The 20233-nt window shown below is 38.1% G+C and overlaps 4 protein-coding genes across 5 annotated transcripts in view; 1 reads left to right on the top strand and 3 right to left on the bottom strand.

Annotated features, from left to right (window-relative positions):
- The window catches only part of vwa5b1 (von Willebrand factor A domain containing 5B1), a 32894-nt gene extending 31660 nt beyond the window's left edge, over nt 1-1234 (bottom strand). For both annotated transcript variants that reach the window (XR_014917121.1, XM_085443516.1), the window contains exon 1: nt 935-1234. The gene's annotated coding sequence lies outside the window, so the exon portion shown is untranslated. The remainder of the gene's footprint in view (nt 1-934) is intronic.
- Nucleotides 1235-3338: 2104 nt separating this feature from the next.
- Nucleotides 3339-12462, top strand: ddx19a (DEAD-box helicase 19a). Its single transcript, XM_085443677.1, has 11 exons — nt 3339-3546; nt 3689-3752; nt 3859-4045; nt 4131-4223; nt 6913-7015; nt 7127-7241; nt 7335-7512; nt 9380-9617; nt 10475-10637; nt 11631-11822; nt 11911-12462. Exons 1-11 carry the CDS (start codon nt 3490-3492, stop codon nt 11970-11972), a joined length of 1452 nt encoding a protein of 483 aa, XP_085299803.1. The 5' UTR covers nt 3339-3489; the 3' UTR covers nt 11973-12462.
- Nucleotides 12463-13178: 716 nt separating this feature from the next.
- ubxn10 (UBX domain protein 10) lies at nt 13179-14436 on the bottom strand. Its single transcript, XM_085443907.1, has one exon. It carries the CDS (start codon nt 14182-14184, stop codon nt 13537-13539), a length of 648 nt encoding a protein of 215 aa, XP_085300033.1. The 5' UTR covers nt 14185-14436; the 3' UTR covers nt 13179-13536.
- A 644-nt stretch (nt 14437-15080) lies between these two features.
- On the bottom strand, nt 15081-19898 carry cptp (ceramide-1-phosphate transfer protein). The gene is made up of 2 exons (XM_085444390.1): nt 19543-19898; nt 15081-18004 (listed from the first exon to the last, which is right to left on the bottom strand). Exons 1-2 carry the CDS (start codon nt 19665-19667, stop codon nt 17482-17484), a joined length of 648 nt encoding a protein of 215 aa, XP_085300516.1. The 5' UTR covers nt 19668-19898; the 3' UTR covers nt 15081-17481.
- Nucleotides 19899-20233: the final 335 nt, after the last annotated feature.

Raw genomic sequence — 20233 nt, 5'->3', positions numbered from 1 at the left:
TCTGACTACATTGGACGCTCGTGAGAATCACAAAACAGATTTGATTAGTATTTGAAATTGTCCAACTAGGTTTTAAGGTGCCACATGGTTGTTTATTGCGAAGAAAAGGTCAGAGATGCATTTGTGTTCGTCTGTCTCAACACTGCCATCATGTGCTCAGTAAACCACTGACTGAGAAGGAATACACACACACAAACACACAAACACACACACACACACACACACATACACACACACACACACACACACATAGATAGATAGATAGATAGATAGATAGATAGATAGATAGATAGATATTTTTATACATACATATATGTCACTCTATAGATCTGAAAGTGAAAAATCAAGACTGCAAAAGATTCATTTTCTGTTATTGAAATGTCAATCTAAGAAACACTACAAGGAGAAATCACATCAACGTATATTTATAAAATCACAAGTTACTTGGAAATAAAGCATTACTGTCATGGAATAGGTTCTTATTCTTCAAAAGTCAATTTAAAAAGCTTCACTTCAGTGTGCCTAGTGAGCATCTGTCTCTTTAGGGTCCTCACTTTATAGTAATTAGTGTTAAAAAGTGGCAGTCCCAGGATGCTTCTCTCCTGATTGACTCAGTCACATGAATCTTCCAGCCACGCTCTGGGGTTTGCCATCAACTCTGAACATTTTCTATCAGCAATGCAAGCGTCCTCTGAACTCATTAGTGTCGAATCAGAGAGCGGATGCTGTGGAAAACCACCTGTTGAAACGCAGTCTGTTTACACTGAGACGCAGCACTGGCAGTTTTAATCATCATCACACTGGCTGACCTTTTTTCTTCATTTAAAACAAATGATAGGCTTGTTTGAGATGTGGGCCATCAGAGAGACACTCTGCAGCATGAAAACATATCTGATATGCAGATCCCCTTTTTTTTGATCTCTCATTATCTTACCTTTCATTTGCATTAACTTGGCATGCAGTAAGCTCCCTCTCGCTCTCTCTTTTTCTCTCTATCAGAAGTCCACTTGTCGTGAAAGATATCCTCCTCCTCCACCTCTCTCAGATGCCCCTTTTTTGTTCTCTCTCTGTGGCGTAGAGGAAATAGGAGTGTGGCCACAGGTGGTGGAAACTACACATGCAGCGGCCACAAGAAAGGAAGGGTAGCTGCTGCAGCGGCTCAATCAGCAACATGTGGTTGCAAAAACTGTTTCATTTATTCTCTCCTCCTCCTCCTCCTCCTCCTCTTCTTGACTGTGTGGACGCTGGAGTTTCAGAGAGAGACAGACAGAAAGAGAGAGAGGGACTGAGACACAGGGTCCAAACATCCCCCTTCCCATCCCCATTCAAAGCACCACCCACTCATTCAAGCCCTCGATGACAGTGTGTTAGGTATCCTCTTTAATAACATGAGATCAGTGCCTGACATGTACTGTAACACCAGGAGCAGAGAGGTGGGAAATACAGCGTTACAGGTCTCCCTCATATCACCTAGAATCTCTCCTGTGGTGCGATTGGAAAGCCCTTAATGTTTTTAATCCAGTGTGGGCGTTTGGCTGTCTCTCTGTTTTGCGATCACTCTGTTACATCCATCTGTTTTCTGCTTGAGGTTACCATGACAATTAATATGTCATTATAAAATCATTTTACTATAGTTGCAAACATGTAGATCGTTGTCTGTGTGCGTGTGTGCGTGTGGGTTGGCTGAAACTCAACATCCGCCTCCAAATTGAATTAACCTGCAGCCAATAAAGCTCCCTCCTCCTCCCCCCTTCCCTCGTGCTTTCCTTTCTATCTGTTTCTCGACCTCTCTTTCTCTATTTCTCACATCCACATGGCATGAATGGTAAAGGAAAACCCCACGTCAATCCAGAGCTTTTCTTTTGCAAAAATAAAAACTGCTTCTGTCATCTTTCAACTTGATTAATCCTTCAGTTAATCGTTTGATCTATAAGATGTCAGAAAATCCCAAATGTTGGTTGCTTATTTTGGCCACTTTCTAAAGACACAAGATACCAAAAAAATAGGCAAATCCTCACACTTGAGAAGCTGATAAAACCGTCTCTAGTTTTGCACTGAAAAATTATTTAAATGACTGACTCATGAATTAGAGGAATCGTCCATCTCACACATGTAACTGGGTCATAAATTACATATTGTTATAATTACACAAAATGTGTTCTAAACCCCAAACTGTTCCTGGTATACTTGACTTTTAGGACCTCCAAACCTGTAATTATCTTCATTATCAGTTAGAGCCCCTCCTCATCCTTTTCTTCTTCCTCTTTGGTGCAACCCTATAAATTTGGGGTACCACATTGGCCTCTCCCCTTTTCTACAGTTCCCCTGTGGGAGAGGTTGGTGTCATTTCTTTTCCAACATTAATTACATGTATCCACCCTGATGTTTCTGATTCCATTCATCCACTGGGGCTGAATGGAAGTCCCTGGGAGCCTATCCCAGCTGCCATAGGACAAGTGATGGGGTACACCCTGTACAGGTTGCCAGTCTGTAGTAGGGCTCATGAAAAATCAATTTATCAAAAACATAAGTAATTTGTAAACCAAAGTGCATATAATTGGTAACTGCAGACTTGCTTTACGGTCGTTTCGGTGTGAAAAAAACCCTTTAATATAAACATGTAAATTTAAGCCCTTAATAGCCTATACGGATTAAATTAACATTAATTTAACAAGGATCTTTAGAAAATATGGATCTTTAGAAAATATTTAAATTAAATTTAAATATGTAGTGCGTTGCCATCTATTTGTAAACTTTAACACGAACCTTAGCTTGAAAATAATGAATGTTACTTTACATTAAAATAGTCGCATTTAGTAAACTAGCACTAAAACATTACGTATGTAAACACACGTTTACGTTATAAAGTGCTGTATTTTTGCATTTAGCAGTTTAAGTGATAAAATTTAAAATACCTGTCGATGCGCAGTAATTGGTTGCATCTTCTATGAAGGGTGTGTCAGTAAGTTCATTGTGGTGCATTCACGTATCACTCAGAAAGTGCGTAAACGTATCGTGGCTTGTATTTAAGCGTTAAAAGTTCAAAACAAACAAACGAAATGTTTCTCCAAACTTGTGGAAAAAATTACTTTCTTGTATCACACAAAAAGAAAGATGAAAATGGCGCAGTTACTAGAAATATTTATCACATTATAAACTATCTGTGGATGGAACTTGATTAAAAGCTCTCTCACACATTTTACCTAAAGAAACGTCAAAGAATTGGCTTCAAAACGAAAAGCTGCAAAAGCACCACTACTCAGCTTGTTTTTGCTTTGATTAGTTGCGTCTGTGGGTTGAAGTTTTAATATAGTCAATATTTCCAACGCTTGTGAATGCGACACGCGTGGTCCAGCAGCAGGTTGCGGTTGGTTCAGGTCGGGACAGCGGCGCGCTCACGCACATCGCTCATGCTGACATCAAACTTTTGCACAAAAAGAAAAAAGGTTGCTCGTCTCGGAAAAAAAACTACACAAAAACTGCCTGAAAATGTCCCAAAACTCTTGGGCAGCTGCAGTGGATGTTCAGGAGGCTACATCCTCACAGGTAACTTTTAAAGGTTACCCAACAACTTCCAAACTGTTGGGTCAAAACGCGTGCTAACTAGCTAGCTTAACGCTGACTTCGCTGTCACTGCTGCGTTATTTGCGCCAAAAAAATTTCAAACATATTTTGTTTTTTTCACCAGCTTGACTTTTCCAAAAAAGTCAGTGGAGTTCGTGGTCCACGCAACGTGATAGGAGACATAAACGGTAACTTAACTATTCGTTTTTCCTCCTTAAAATCACATCTAACTAAATTAACTGCTAACTTATGATTGTGCTGTCATGGTGGTTGCTGGTATTGCCACCTGTGTAGGGAATATCATGCCCGTGAAGGCCGGAAATGGAGGATGGGGAGAGGAGCGAGTCAACCTGGCCGAGCAGTCTCTGCTGAACAAACTAATCCGCCGCTCACTGGTGAGGAACAGAAACCAGGTGGAGGTCCTGCAGGCGGACCCCAACTCTCCACTGTACTCGGTGAAGACCTTTGAGGAGCTGAGACTGTGAGTCTGCAAGGAAAACTTCCATCATGCTCGTTTGCTTTGTGTGTTACTTTTATAAAATTACCTTATTTTGTATTTTTAATAGGAAGCCTGAGTTGCTGAAGGGGGTGTACAATATGGGCTTTAACAGACCATCAAGGATCCAGGAAAACGCTTTGCCTATGATGTTGGCACAGCCGTAAGTCTGTTTATAAAGAAAACTACGTTTCAAATTTGTATTTGTTAATTTACACGAAGTTCAAAGATACAAGGGAATTCCATTTAATTTTAGTGTTTGTTTGTTTTGTCCAGTTTGTTGAGCTTGGTGAGGCTCTGGTGGAGATTCTTGTTAATTATATGAGGCCGTGAGTGATAATGAGTAAGCTGCCTTCTCAAAGTGTTGTTTTATTGTATTTGCTATTCTGAACCTCTTAGATCTTGCCTTTGACAAGTATCCGAACATCAAAACAATAAAAACTAAACTGAAATGGCAAATTCAGTTGAAAACAAAATGAAAATGGGACTAATGCTGTTTTAACCCTGCCTCATATTGGTAACATGTCCAGGGTGTACCCTGCCTCTCGCCCAGTGGTAGCTTGAATAGGCTCCAGCCCTGCCATGACCCTGATAAGTGGAAGAAAATGAATGGAAAAGGAAAATGACTACTAGTTAGAAAATGCAACACTATAATAAGTCAGATTTTTAGTCATCTGTTTTAGTAGCGAAGGGAGAAATCTGTTTGATTTATTGACTGAAAACAGTTGTTTGAGGGGAGAATCCCAAGTATCTGTCTGTTTTAAATTCGTAAATGTTACAGTAGCGTGCTCTTTTAAAATTTATAGTAGTTTTTTTTTTTCTCAGTAAATTATCAGGTTGATAATAATGGCACTTTAATGGACATCTCTTTGCTGTCATCTCAACAAATGGTGTTAAGGGCGTACAGTCATAATTTCCAGTGGCCAGAAAAAAACGTGCACTGTGGTTTTTCAAGTGGTTTACATTATTGTGTATTTTGCATTATTGACCACTTTTAGGGCTGAGAAACGGTTCCTGTGGGGTCCTGTGTTAAATGTATTTTTCTCTCACTTTTCTAATCATATGAAATAAATAAATTACTACATTACAGCAATTGATAACTTAAAAATAACACACTTCATCAGGGGAAACATGGGGCATAGTGATTTTTAAAAAAAAATTACCTATTTTTAATACTGATAATTGCTCACTTAGAAAATTACACCACCAAAAGACATGCTGGGTAATGCTAGTTGGCTAGCTGCCCATTGTGCTGGCACAGCTGTGAGTTCATATTCACTAATTTTGAATTTGTGCCAAAACAATTAACTTGATAAATATTCTAAGAGATTTATTTAACAGCAATTTTAAGTTATTTCAGAAAAATGTTAACCATTTGCCTTTTTTTCATCTTAAAGATGTGTGTGGATGTCACACTTGTGTTCATTTATAATGGTGCCTTGTGCCAAAAAGTTACACTATTTTATTTATATTTTAATATTTAATTACTCTTTAACAGATCCTTGCATATAGGAACCTTAAATTAACAAATGCTGTACAGACAGTCTAGCAAAATGCATACATACAGTTGGCCATGAAAAAAACAAAGTACATAACTGTTGCCACAATTAATGGAAGACAACTGTTTAAAATGTTTCTTAAAAACAAGAGCAGATGGAGTAAATAACAGGCTGGATCTACTTCTGCTGCCTTTGGGAGACTAAACCTAAGCCCTGATTGAAACATCTGGAACTCAACATGTAAGAGAAGCTGAGGTTCCAAAACGATGATCTGTGCCTTTGAGAAGCTCATACAGATGCAAAAAGTCATTAAGGGCACAGCTTGACAATTCACCCCCCAAGTTTGCTTCTATTTTTAAGACTTCCAAACCAGCAAATCATGGAAAATTAAATGACCGAGTCGAGAAAAAAGAATAAAATACTTGTTTAGTGTCATGGCTGCATAAAAGCTTCACAATTATCTATAAAAGAACAACCATTAATTTTCTTTTTTGCATATAGTGTACAATGCCCCAAAATTTATACCTGCTACCATAATGGTATGTGACTAGTCAACTGGACATACATACTTTTCTGCCCTTATTAGTCTTTTATATTGTTTTTACTTTATTTATATATAAAGGTGGTTGTTGGTTCTGATGTTAGGATGGTGTTGCAGGATGGGCTCAAAAAAAATGGGGTCAAAATCTTGTGTGTGGCATTAAATAATGGTATCGAATAATTTCCTGGGTATTGGTATTGACTTTGAATTCTAGTATTGTGACAGCACTGCTTTTTTGCCTCTGATAAATGCTGTTAGCCGATGTTGACGAATTCAGCGCTGTTGGACTGGGACACTTGGCGAATAATCTCCCATAAGATGTGGAAATGTAATACAACTGTTTATCAGAAGGAAATGGTAAATTATAGGACACTCAAGCCCAACATTAGCAGGCATTATTTTGTAAGCCTATAACAGCTTGTTGTTGTTTAGTCAGCTTGTTGTCAGCTGTTACGCGATGAAAGGGTCACAAGTCTAATCTGCTGACAACAAATAATTGAAACAATGGTGGGAATAAATAAACATGTTTATGCACATTTTTTTGTGTGTTGGAACCCTGGCTTCAGCAGGTGAGGCTTGAGGACATGGGGTATGTTTTGGTTTTTTTGGTTTTTACTTAATAAAACTTTAGTTTGTGATTTTTTTTTTTTTCTTTCTTTTTTTTTTTTTTTTAATGGACTTTTGTCCTGTTGTAATGATAAAAAAAAAAAAATCTAAGCAGTCAAAATTTTAAAAACCCTTTCAAATCTTCAGCACATCGGGTTTTTCTGTGATTTATTCATTTCTTCATGTCTACTTTTTTCTGCTTTCAGACCTCAGAATCTGATTGCACAGTCGCAGTCTGGCACAGGTAAAACTGCTGCATTTTCTCTGGCCATGCTCAGCCATGTAAACCCTGACAATAAGTGGACTCAGGTAAGCAGAACATCCTCAGAGTATCACAGCATTTTCAATCTCTTGAGACAGCTGGTATCCTTTTATCAGACCCTGAAATGTATTCACTAGGTCAAAAAAATTTTCTTTTAGTGCCTTTGCATCGCACCGACGTACGAGCTCGCATTGCAGACTGGTCAAGTCATTGAGCAAATGGGGAAATTTTGTCCAGATGTGAAGCTGGCATATGCCATTCGGGGAAATAGAAGTAAGAATGTGATAGTGTTTGTACTCTCTTCTGAAGAAAAGATTTCTAGTCACCAGTCTGTGTTCACTGCGTGACTCTCTGCATTGTGTTCAGTGGAGCGAGGAGCCAAGTTGCAACAGCAGATTGTCATTGGTACACCGGGCACAGTCCACGACTGGTGCACCAAGTACAAGCTCATTGACCCCAAAAAGATCACTATGTTTGTGCTGGATGAGGCTGATGTGATGATCGCCACCCAGGGCCACCGGGACCAGAGCATTCGAATCCACAGGTGCACTCCTTTCGGTCTTTATGTTCATATTTTTATTTCCAGAGTTTTACAATAACAAACACTGGCTGGTAAATATGGCATGCAGTACAGTTCACCTGAAGCAGGTTTTTAATTGCTTAGTATTTGGTGCCATAATCTATAATGTCATAGTTCATTTTATCAGTCATAGTAGGTTCAGCTTAACCAACAAAAGCACATCAGGTAGGTAGATTAGCCTGCTTCTGGCTTATTGTGGCCAGTAACTTTATTTCCACCAAAGTGGCACGAATCTTCACTAAAAATTTATTCAGTTGCCAGTTTTAAAAATAAAAGATATACCTCTGAACTACAGAACCTGTTGTTGGTGTTGAAAACACAGTAAGAAGACAGCACTGGTTGATGCCACAGTGCAGGCGTTCCACTCACATTTGTACTTAAATATACATGCACGTGGATTTTACTTGTGGGAGAGAGATGTGGGAAAAAGGATTCGGCTTAGGCAACTTGTGCTTTTCTCAACAAAGTTTCATAACACAGCGGGAATGAAGATGATCCTGTTGTATTTGAAGCTTCTCCTCTTAAACACACATGGCAGTCTGCAAAGAGCCAGCATTATTACCAAGATAATAGTGAAGGTGGACGAGAAGAAATATTGTTCTAGTCTACAGCATCAGTGCTTGTTCCTAAAATCGCAATGAGAACATCTGTAAATAAGTATTGTTTATTGAACCACCTGTGTGAGTAGAGGAGTCTTTTCACCTCCTCCCATACACCTTTGATTTCCTTCTTGCGGCGACAAAGCTAATAAAGAACAAATTAGAATAAAAACGCAGTCTTTAAATCTGATGTCACAAAATGCTTTGCGAGAGCTGACAGCAGTTTTCCCTCTGTGTCTGTGTGATAACCTGAAGCATGCAGGGATGAGTTTAAAAGGGGTCATGGAGAGGACTTCACATCATTTAAAACTCATTAAAGAGCGAGCAGAGACGATGTAAGCTGGCAGCCAAGTTAACATGATATCCGCTATATTTATATCTGCATACAATCCTGTCGTTTTAACTTTTTCTTAAACAGCATTTTTTGCTTGAGTGTCAGTGAAAAGATCGCTTCATATTTAAACTTGTTGAGCAGGTGGCCCATCAAAGTGGAGATTGATAATAATATATACATGCATGCATACATATATAAAGTATGATTCACAGCAAAAAGGGCAAGCTAACATTTTTAGATGTGAGCCAAGCAACATGAAGACTTTGTTCTCACAGGAAGGAACTCTTAAAGACCAGCATACAAAAAATAATTTCTTTTAATCGTGTTATGTTATGGAAGCACAAATGTAAAATTTTCCACCACAGTCCTCTTTTGATTCTAATTGTAGTCACAGTGAACCCTTCTGTTCGACTCTGGAAATCCCCTTTGTCACTGGCCTCAGATTTGCTGCATGTGTTTTTGTGAGTGCGAGAGGAGAGGCTGCAGCTCCACCATGAACTACAACTTTGTCATTTTTATTAATTTATTTTTTACTGCTGGCATCATCAGCCTTTTCTTTGTTGATTAATATATTTTATTCACACATGCCATCTCTGTATTACATTTAATAGTTTGCACAGTTTTGAACCCTGCAGTACCAGCTTCAACGTGCTGCTCTGCTTTCCACTAAGATCAGTCTGGTTTATCTCAGGAACCTTATGTTTCTTTTAATGTAAAAATGTACTACAGGGAACACTTGTTAATCAGTTATATCAAAAGCCACATTAACATTCCTCCGTCTCAATATACCAATGTACACACAACAATAAACTGAAAAGAGAGGTCTAATGACTTAACATTCTTTGTTGTTTGTTTAAACAAGTGTTTTTTGTCACACTTTGTCTCCACACTTATGCAGACAGCTGCCGATGAACTGTCAGATGCTCTTTTTCTCTGCAACATTTGAGGACTCTGTGTGGAGGTTTGCAGAGCAAATTGTTTCTGAACCTAATATAATCCGGCTAAAGCGTGAGGAGGAGACTCTGGATACCATCAAACAGTTCTATGTGAACTGCAAAGAGAAGGAGGACAAGTTCACGGCACTCTGCAATCTATACGGGGCCCTTACCATTGCACAGGCCATGATCTTTTGCAAGGTAAGTCAGGTGTTTTCAAAGCTGCTTAACAAAAACTATGATTTAATGGTTTTAATTTGGCACTGAAAGCACTGTAACTCGTGAGAAGGAGAGAGCTCACAAAAAGAAGGGTTTTATGTCAGTAAGTTAGTATCCTAAATTTTAATCTACGGATAAAGTAGCTGAAGACACCAGTACTAGTAGTAGAGTAATAGTGCATGATGAGCCCCGAGTTTATTTGGCTGCAAGACACGGTGTTTTTGTTGACAGAGGAAATATCCTTTTTTTCAGGCTGTGGTTGCTTGTAGCTCTAGGTAGGAAGCTGGAGCTTAGAAAAAGCAGACTCGTGTGACCTTTTCACTTAATAAATGATCAGTTTTAACTCACCTGGCTGAAGGAGCGATGAGCTATTAAAGCTAAGGGGTAAAAAGCCAACAGTGATCCCGGGATTCAGTCAACCTATCCCCAGGGCCAGCCAAACCTGGCACCAGGCAGGGTGTAGAAAAATGGGATGTAGAGGACCCACCTGTGCCTCTCCCTGCTTGTCCGTATTAAAAATGACCTGTTGAGTGGTGCAAATGTTGGTATATGTCAGTGAATGAGATGTAGAAAGTAAGTATGACTGTGTGAAAACTAGAGTGCTATTAAAATTGAGGGGAGAAATGTGACACAAGCACAACACTTTTGGTCAGCACTGTTCATCAACACCCCCCCCCCCCCCCCCCCCCCCCCACACACACACACACACACACACACACACACACACACACACACACACACACACACACCCAAACCCAAACCCAAAAAACCCCAAACCCTTAGTGGCTAAATTGTAAGTATGAGTGGTTATAACTTCTTTTCTTACCCTCTTTCTTTAGACCCGAAAGATGGCTGCCTGGCTGACAGAAAGTCTGACCAAAGAGGGCCATCAGGTGGCATTGCTAAGTGGTGAAATGACAGTGGAGCAGCGAGCTGCTGTCATTGAACGCTTCAGGAGCGGCAAAGAGAAAGTGCTTGTGACCACGAATGTGTGCTCAAGAGGTAAGAAGGCTATTAAGTGAGAGTTGATTGCCAATGATTGATACCAATGGTGGTAAGTGTGCACCCATTAATGTAGAGCTAGAGGTGGACACGTCTATTTTAAAGTGAGGCAGATTCGGTTTATTAAAATGTTTATTATTTAATCCATCAGTGGGGAAATTGTCTAAAACCTTTTTTTTTTTTTTTTATCAGTGAGCCAGTGTAGATCACTTTAACCACTGTTGATCCCTGAAGTCCATGTCCATCAGCACTAGGGCTGTGCGATATGACCAAAATCTCATATCCCGATATAAGACATCTATCGTCCCAATAACGATATAAATCACAAAGATTTAACATTTTCTGTGAATCTCGGGCAGCTTGACTTGCGGAAAGTGTTTCCAGCTGGGCGTCGTGTACCTGGAGTCGAGTGTTTTAAAAAAACAGATTTATTAAAGGATGCATTTTTAGACATAAGTTGCACCGGCCGCTGTTTTCTTTGAGTATTTATTACATAGCGTGCTGCGGAGAAAAGCCTGTTCTAATGTTTGAGTCTAAGGTTTATTTTTTAGCACCTGACGACTCTTTTTTGCTTCTCATCCATAAATACTCTGCATACTCTTTCACATGATTCAGGGTTTTTTTTTTTTTTAAGTCTCAACAGGATCTTGAGCTTTATTGTGAAAGGTTTATGTGGAAAATAAACAAGCGGACAAGCGAAGGTTTTACCATCGTTGTTGCTAACGACAGTGCATAAAAACAGGCGCTTGTCCGTCCGTAGTGTGGTTATATAAAATATAAGCGAAAGAGAGAACTTTAAGAAATTAATATAGTCACTACAATGACCATCAAAATGATGAAAAAATATTGCCGTAAACAGTTTATTTTGCGACACCACAAAACAAACAATAGCGTAAAATGAAACAATAGGCTTTTTTATATCGTCATCCGATATATATCGTTATATCGAACAGCCCTATCCAGCACTTACTATTTTGCTTACATGGATTGCAGGTATTGATGTGGAACAGGTGTCTTTGGTGGTGAACTTCGAACTCCCAGTTGATCTGGACGGGAATGCTGACAATGATACATACCTTCACCGCATTGGCCGTACCGGCCGTTTTGGCCGACGTGGATTTGCTGTTAATATGGTGGACAGCGAGCACAGCATGGACATTATAAAACAGATTGAGATGCATTTCGGTATGTTCCATTTTTTTACTCGAGCTTGATACAATTGAGAGAATCCAGATCCTAATGACGCATCCTCTTTTTTTCCTTTCACCTACAGACAGGAAAATCATCAAACTTGACACCTCCAATCTGGAGGAAATGGAGAACCTGATAAGCTGAAGTTGCAACAACCAGACATGTTGCCTAAAATGTTAATGACCCCCCTTCCCCCAAGGATTTATTGTTTGCACTTTTATTGTTTACAGATGCATGCGTGTGTTAACTGTGCCAAACAAAGTTTGCACTTTGATTTTGTTTGCCTTTGTTCACTGACGTCACCTTAAAGCATACAGGAGTGTTGGATTGCAGTGTTCTTTCATTTATTTGTGCAGTGAAATATTAATGTAGTTAGTATAGATGTTTGCATGACTTGAGTTTGATCAATTATCCTTGAGTGGCTTAAAGCATTTTAAAAGTTTAAAATGCCTGTCTTACTGTAGCGGGAGTCATAATTTCATGTGAGGATGTTGCTGAGGTTTTTTTTTTTTGTGGATTTAAAAAAAAAATCTTGTTAAAGCCTGCTGAGAAGATGACTTAAAGTTTAAAAAATAAGTTAATAAAAAGAGAGACAGAGGGAGAGACCTGATAGCTTTTTCCCCCTTTAACTTTACTGTGTGATTGTTTCAATAAATTTTCCAGAGTTGGCACAAATGGTATTATGAGTTTGTTGAAACACATTTGAGCATAATTTTATTTAAAATTTAAAACTGTATTTTCAGTTAAACAGACTAATTGACTCACTTTGGTGTTGACTACCATTTCTGTGAAGTCAAACACACAAGCAATTTAAATGGATTCAAAAGTTCTCTGGTGAAAAACTCCCAAGTTCCTTGGCGTGGTTCTAATAGCTTACATTTTAATGAGTACACCTGAGTAATAAGGTTTTGATGATGCCTTCAGGAGCAGGCTGTACAATTCCAGCTTGCAAAATCTTACTGAAGCAATTAAACTAGTAAATATCATTTAGTGGGATGTGAGGCACCCTGAACTCTAAATATAAACGGTATATACTGCAGACATGAATGTAAAACTTCTACCATTTTACTTTGTCATTAAACTTATTTTTTTGGAAGATGTTATACTTGCTTGCCCATGCCATGAACTGCCTGGAAAAAGGATACATTTTATTAATTTAAATTTAATCAAATGATTCAAAAGATTACTTTCCTCCATTTAATAATAAAACTTGATTATGATAAGTTAGTTTTAATGAACACTTTGGGAAAACAAATTGAAAGGAGCTATACTAAAATTTATTAAATGTAGATTGCAAAACTGAGCTTTTACATGCGTAAAGACCACCTAAATCATTTTTGAGAATCAACGTCGTTGTGAATATTTTATTTTCCAAATATATAACCCCATTTGCTCATTGAGCTTCCAGAGTTATGAAACATTTATTTATACATCCTGAAATGTATATAATCTCAAAGTACTCTGAAGAATCACAACTCCGTGCAGGTTCATGAACACAATGCAGAAAAACATCTCTTCTGCTACACAGATCCTGAGCACGAGAAGTTTAATTTTACTTGAGTAAGGTGCATATTGGACGAAGTTTGGCATTAAAAATCTTAGAGGCTACAGATTGGTGCGAAAGAAGCCTTTTAAACTTTGCACAGTGAAGTTCAGATATCCAAGTGAAGCTACAAAATGCACAGTTACAGACCTCAAAGAACACATATTACTCCTGTCCCCCCATAGTGTCAGTTTTCTGAGAGATGCACAGCACGGATCTGTTAGGAATGGCACACTGTGCCAGAGTCATACGCAGGTCTCTAAAGGTCCTGCGTGGCACCTCCATGGTCTCAATGCAAGCATCTTCATACCTGGTTCCAAACCTGGCCTCTGCACTGGCTTTCACTGTTAGCAGAGTGTGTGTGGGGTCAAAGGGCTGCTGAAACCTCCTTCCGCATGGAGCTCTTACAGCAAGAAGCAAACTGCCACTGCCAGCTTCTGCCGTTGAATCACTGGGGCTGCAGACCTTGGTCACATCATCACCATCCTTTGCTAGGTTAAGGTTGTACACGTCTTTGTGCAGGCTCACCTCTGACTGCCTTCTCTTCTCTATTGACGGAAGGACTTTGTACTTGTTTAAGGACTGTGGCGGAGCAGCAGGAGTACGCTGCAGCATGTGCAAAACTTCCTCTTGGCTCAGGTGGTTAGCTTGCAACATGACGGGCTGAGACCGGGAGCGAAGGTTTCTGTCCGGCCTGCGGAACTCAGGAGACCCCGGCTCCCTGTGGATGCTGTTCGCCTCCCCTGGATACAGTGAGCTGTCTACAGCAGGTCTGCTTCGCCCCTTAGAGGATTTTGGCCTTGTTTGATGCATCGAAGATCCGCTGCTTTGAAGATTTCCAGCTGTGTTTCGGCGTAAGTGCTTTACAAAAAAAGAGTAAAGAAAGTTTATATTGTTCTAAAGGCTATGAGCACAGCTTTTAAAAACTATCGCACTGGTTAAACGTATAAATGTACGCTTCCGTAGCCGGTCAACAAGTTAAATTAGCGTTTGTGCGCTTTACTTCCCAGTTTGGGTATTAAGTCCTTTCTCAAGCGTCAGCAACGTTGCCATGACACTCTGGTTGCCTTGACAACCTGTGGTTGGAGAGTGGGAGTCCCCTGCTGTTGGAAACATGCAACTGCAGCTTCATACATTAATGCAAACAGAAGGTGGCAAGCTTATTTTATTGTTTAGTGAGCTAAAAGCTAAAATTAGGTTTGAAAACGTGTTCACTATAATCAAAACCAAAACTAACTGAAACAATAATGTGTTCTCACAAAACTACCTAAAATAAAATAATGTAGGAAAAATATCCTTAGCCTTAATCATCAATCAATTTTCTCTTTTCCAGACCATTCTCTGTGGTGTGGGAAAATCCCAGCAGATCAGCAGTTTCTGTAATACTCAAATCAACCCATATGGCACCAACAATCATGTCATATTCAAAGTCACTTAAATCACCTTTCATCCCCATTCTGATGCTCAGATTGAATTATAGCTGATCATCTTGTCTATATGCATAAATGCATTTAGTTGCTGCCATGTGATTGGTTGAGTAAACATTTGCATTAATGTGTAGATGAACAGGTGTACCCAACAAAGTGGCCGGTGAGTGTATTTAGTCTCATAGTAATGATATGTGTTCATTTCTGTCACCTTCAAGATGCTGTTTAAGGACAGTGAGATGGCTGCACTTACAATGACTTATTTTCTAAAATAAAAAAAAATCACATGACAAAGTTTAATTCACAAAATAAGAAACCTTAAGTACATCCTTCACGGCCAAACGGGAACATCTGTCTTTTTTCACCTGCAATGTTTATTACATGTTTGAGTGAATAATAACACAGAATACAGAACATGCTTGTTCCAAATGCTATATTCTATCATAATATTTGTACATTAATCATAAATCAATTCATAATGCAAAACATTTGTTCATGTGGACATAAATAAACATTTGCATGTAACAAAAATACAAATCTTCATTTAACAAGAAAAAACCTAAATCAGATGTGTAGTAAAACACTGAAGTGATATGAATTTATGGAAAACAACAATGTACAGAGTTAAACCTTTTTAATCAATGATTTACAACATGCTGTTTCCCAATTAAGTATGTTTGTCCATTTGCATTTGTAATATATCATCATCCCATATTTATGGAATATTTTGTAATATATCTAAATAGAAAGGTCATTAATAATGATTACCAGCAACAGAAGGTTCAACATTTTAACACTGGATTAAATACTGCATGGCAGCTGAAAAACTGACGTAACAGTTTACTTTATTCCATACAATTTTCATAATTGGTATACCTCACTATTATTCATTATTACTTTGTGTCATGTTTCCCCAATTAAATGTTTGGTCTTTTAAGCATTACAAAATATCATCATCATGCCAGTAAATAACTTTTCTGTTAATCCTCTTAAGATATTAAATCTCTTCAGCCTGTTTTCATATCTGAGAGCCAAACATTTGTTCACTTCTAATTAATTTGTCATTTCATTGTTTCTTCATTACTTCTTAATGCTGAAATCTCAAATCCAAAATGCAAACTTGGTTTATTTCCTTTGAATAAATGTTGTTGCAAAAACAGCAGCTTTAAACGGGAGCCCAAGACTTCAGGGACCCACTGTAGTTCCCTTCATATTTTTAAATTAATTTAAAAAAAACCAAAACAATCCAGAGCAGCTATTCCCAAACATGACCACAATGGAAAACTGTAATTTGAACATCCTCCATCCGAAAACTTCAAGCAGATCAATATTTCCTTTTATTTCATTAATTCAGATTTTCTTTTTTAAATCAAAGTAAAAAGTGTTACTGAGGTTAGAACAGTCACAATGAGATCAAATGAGAACATCAAAGAATGAGTGCAGAAATTCCAGGGTCTGTACTACTGAAGGAGTTAAACAGTAAATGATAACAGTAAATAATTTATAACAATAGATGACTGAATAAAAACAGAACGCAGCATTTAATAAATTAACGGAAATTAATGGAAAAGTTATATATAGTGGTCCTAATATGGAGCCCTGGGGAACTCCTTGAATAATAGGAGACAAGGGAGGGCAGACCAGACGAAGCGACACAATGTGTGCTTACAAGTAACTTAAAAATCAACTTACAGCATTCCCAGGTAAAGCAGTGTTGTGTAGTCCATTTATTAAGGTGGTATTGTAAACTGTATGAAAAGCCTTTTAGAATTGAAGAAAAAGACATTGTTTTGTATTGTTTGTAGTTCTTTGTATCAGTATTGTCATTTATGCTTTAATAGAAGTAGTTATTTTGCCGTGTTGTTTTCTAAATCTTGACTGTTGGGAGAGAATTGAAAATTGAAATTCTGTCTAAAAACTCTTTTAGATTTTAACTTTTATTAATTTATTGTCTAAGAGTGTTTCTCCAGCAGCTTTACTTAAAAAAAAAAAAATTCTAACTAATGAAGGGATTTAAGGTAAATTCAGGATCAGTTTCTTTTTCAAATACCGTATAAAGATCTAATTGCAATTTTAAACTAAATTAAAAACCAAGTCAAAAAGTCCTTAAGGATTTAAAAAGAAATAATAAACTGATTTTTATTATTTAAGATTGGTTATTTTAGAAGAAGGATTTTATTCTGTTAAATATTATAAGAATTAAACCAACAGGATCTTATCCTACATGTTTAACCTTCCTCTGAGAGATGGCTGGGCTCATTTACTCAGAAAGATTGATGGGTGGATGGTCAAAAGTTTAAAAGGTGCAGCTTTTTAAATTATATATTTCTGTCTAAAAATGTAAAATCTTCAAAATCTGAGTTAACTACAAACAATATATTAATATTAATTAATATACTGTAAATGATTGCTGACCCTAGACTGGGAACTGTTGATTTAAAAGCAAAAGATGAGTTAATAAAAATACATTCAAAGGTCCATTACTTGGAGGAAAATGTACAGAATTTTATGTTAAAACATGTATACAGTAGTTTCAAAATTAATCTTAGTGGTATTACAGCTAATTATGACAATCCTTCACCAAGCAGCAGAAGCATCTTGTTCAGCAGCCTTTCACCAAGGACAAGTTACAAATATTTAATTATATAAAGTATGACGTGTCAGATATTAGCACTTCTTGCTTCTAAGGTAAATCAAGCATGTTATGTTGAGCATATAGGTCCTCTGTGATCTGGTACACCTCAGAGATGAGAGGTAGGGCCTCCCCCAGCTTGGCCACAACCTGCTCAGGTGGGCCAACATTCATTACTTCAAAAAAGGTTTGGCGGCCAGGAAGCACGAGGAAGGCCATGCCCGCAGCCTTACGGATCATCCACGGATGGTGCTGGGCGAGGGACTCGTTGTAGGCCTCTGCACACAGGGCAGATGTTTTACTGTCTTCTGTGCTGGTGCGCAGGCGATCCAGGAAGAGCTCCAGCCATCTCAGAGCGCGGTGGAGCCTCAGCAGAGTACGACAGCCAGACTCTGGGTGGCTTCCTTTCTTGTTCACATCCACGAGATTATTGTCCAGTTCGTATTTTACCATCGACTGCACAGTAGCATAGTGAGAAGCGTTCTCACCATTCATATAATTCACAAGGATCTGGATCTTGCTGACAGCATCCTTAGAAATGAAGCCAAAGACACTTCCCAAGCTGTTCAGAAACCTATTACAAGGAGTAAAAACACACTCAGTTAACACCTGGGTGTCCTTTTGGTCTACTATTACGGCAGTAAATTCTAAATGCCTGCAAATTATAATCGGTTCAGTTCACATGAGAAATTCCAAGAATTCACTCACAGACCAGAGCTGAAGCTCAACTCTTTCCCTTTTATGCTGTTCCTGCTGCAAAAATATTTCATACTTTTTACAATAAAAATGCAACATTTATGAAAGCCGCTGCAATTTGAATTTCAATTATAATTACAAATTCCAGTCATTTCTAAAATATTATCAAGATGCAGTTATTGTGCCTCAGCCTGTTTCGTAATGCTATTGTGTTGCCTTTGATTCCTTTACTTTCATTTTTTCCTAATTGAAAAGAGTCCAAACTATACTCTCCGTCAAAACTCTCACTATACAGCTCTGGTATTTGTTTCTTTTTTCTATTGGATCTTTTAATTGCTCTTATATAAAAAAAACATGGAGCTTTTAAAGGGGAACACTCATGCTAGCATTACCAGCTTTGCAAATACTTGTCGGCCTGCTTCTGTCATCACATTTTATTGATTTTTTTTTTTTTTTTTTAAAAACCAGAAAGTCCACTGAGAATAAAATCTCTTTTTCCACAGAGACCTAGCCCTAGCCAAGAAGGCACACTATTACCAGGAATATGATTCTGGAATCAGTCTGTAGGTAAAGTAGACCCTTTCATATGCTATAACCTGTTTTGATCAGCCACCTATCTCAGCCTGTGATGACCCTTGTTTCACAGACATTTGACTGTTGTAGTTTTGCAATTGAAACTACAATATAACTTTCAATACAATCCAATTTTATTTATTTAAATCACAAAAAAAATCACCTTAAAGTGCCTAAAACTATAAGGTACAGTAATCCTACAATAATACAGAGAAACCCCAACAATCAGACAACCCCCTATGAACAAGCATTTTGGCAGCAGTGGGAAAGAACATTTCCTTGTAACAGGAAGAAACCTGTTAAAAGGGAGAACCAGGCTCAGTCAGGGGCAGCCATCTGGTGCAAGCAGTTAGGGCTGAGGGAAAGGAGACATGATACTGAGGCACAAAGTTGGAATCAGAAAACAGAATTGAACAAAAGGGGGGTTTGATTTCAGGTTATACAATTTATTTGTTTTTGAACAGAGCTTTAATGTGTTTTTCAAATCTGTGGATATCTCCTGTAATTATGAAGCTGCAAGGACTCATAAAATAATTAATTAAAAAGAAAATTTTAGCCTATCCCTATGTTCTTTGAGGGTCTGTAACCTGGAAAGTTTTCATGGCATGAAGGTGACACTTTTTTATTCATTAAACATACGAAAGTTAATCTTCTTTTTTTTTTTTTTTTTTTTTTAAATAGATGAAGAGTCAGCTGGATCAGATATAAATCTCAAGACTTGATCTTAGCTTATAGTAAACGCTCTCTGTCCTACATTTACCTTGCTGTGATCTGCTCGCCTTACTTTACTTCTACACTGATGTAAGAACACACAGAGAATATTTGGACCACCAAACCACTTACTTTACAAGCCCACGCCATCCAGCGACGTACTGTTCTAGATAGACTTCTTTATTTTCCGACAGACACAACTTAAAAGTGTCTAGGACCTCCTGGAGGGAGAACTTCTGGTCTTCTGAGCCTGCCATGGTTTCTACCAGGAAGTGCAAATGACACAAACAGGCACGTAAAAAATGAATGAAAAAATGTATTTCGGGGCTACAAACAAACCGGAACTGTGTAAAAATGTAAGCCCTGTGGTAAACGATCAAGAAGTGAACTCGTCACCTACAAGAAAAGTTAAAATTGAAAGGAAAATTACGCATTTCTTTTTCTCGACACCGTGAAGCGACAGATCCTGTCTGTTCTTATCCGGTTCTACTGCGCAGGCTCTAAATTGGCGACTTTATCTTCAAAATAAAAGCAAGGGAAATTTGTACCTTGATTGCTTATTAGACTTGTTGAAAGAAGTTATTATAACCCAAACCATGATCCCGCCGCACTTAAACAAATAATTTTGTTGCATAAACGTCACTGATGTGTGAAAAATAAAAAGTGACAAACAGCATAGCCTTTGTATGCCAGAAATGAACTTTTATAAATGAATGCACCTGAAATCTCTGTAGGCAGTGCTGAAATTAGGTCAAAAAGAGCTCCAGACGGGTGAATTGCTACCTGAAATGTCACATGAAATGGTAGCTGGTGTGTAGGCAGT

This window comes from Copadichromis virginalis, linkage group LG20 (assembly GCF_057382275.1).
Source record: "Copadichromis virginalis isolate Kocher_CV1m ecotype Utaka linkage group LG20, C_Virginalis_male_GT1.1, whole genome shotgun sequence".
In the NCBI taxonomy this organism is placed as follows: domain Eukaryota; kingdom Metazoa; phylum Chordata; class Actinopteri; order Cichliformes; family Cichlidae; genus Copadichromis; species Copadichromis virginalis.
This window is presented reverse-complemented; position numbering and strand designations above follow the sequence as displayed.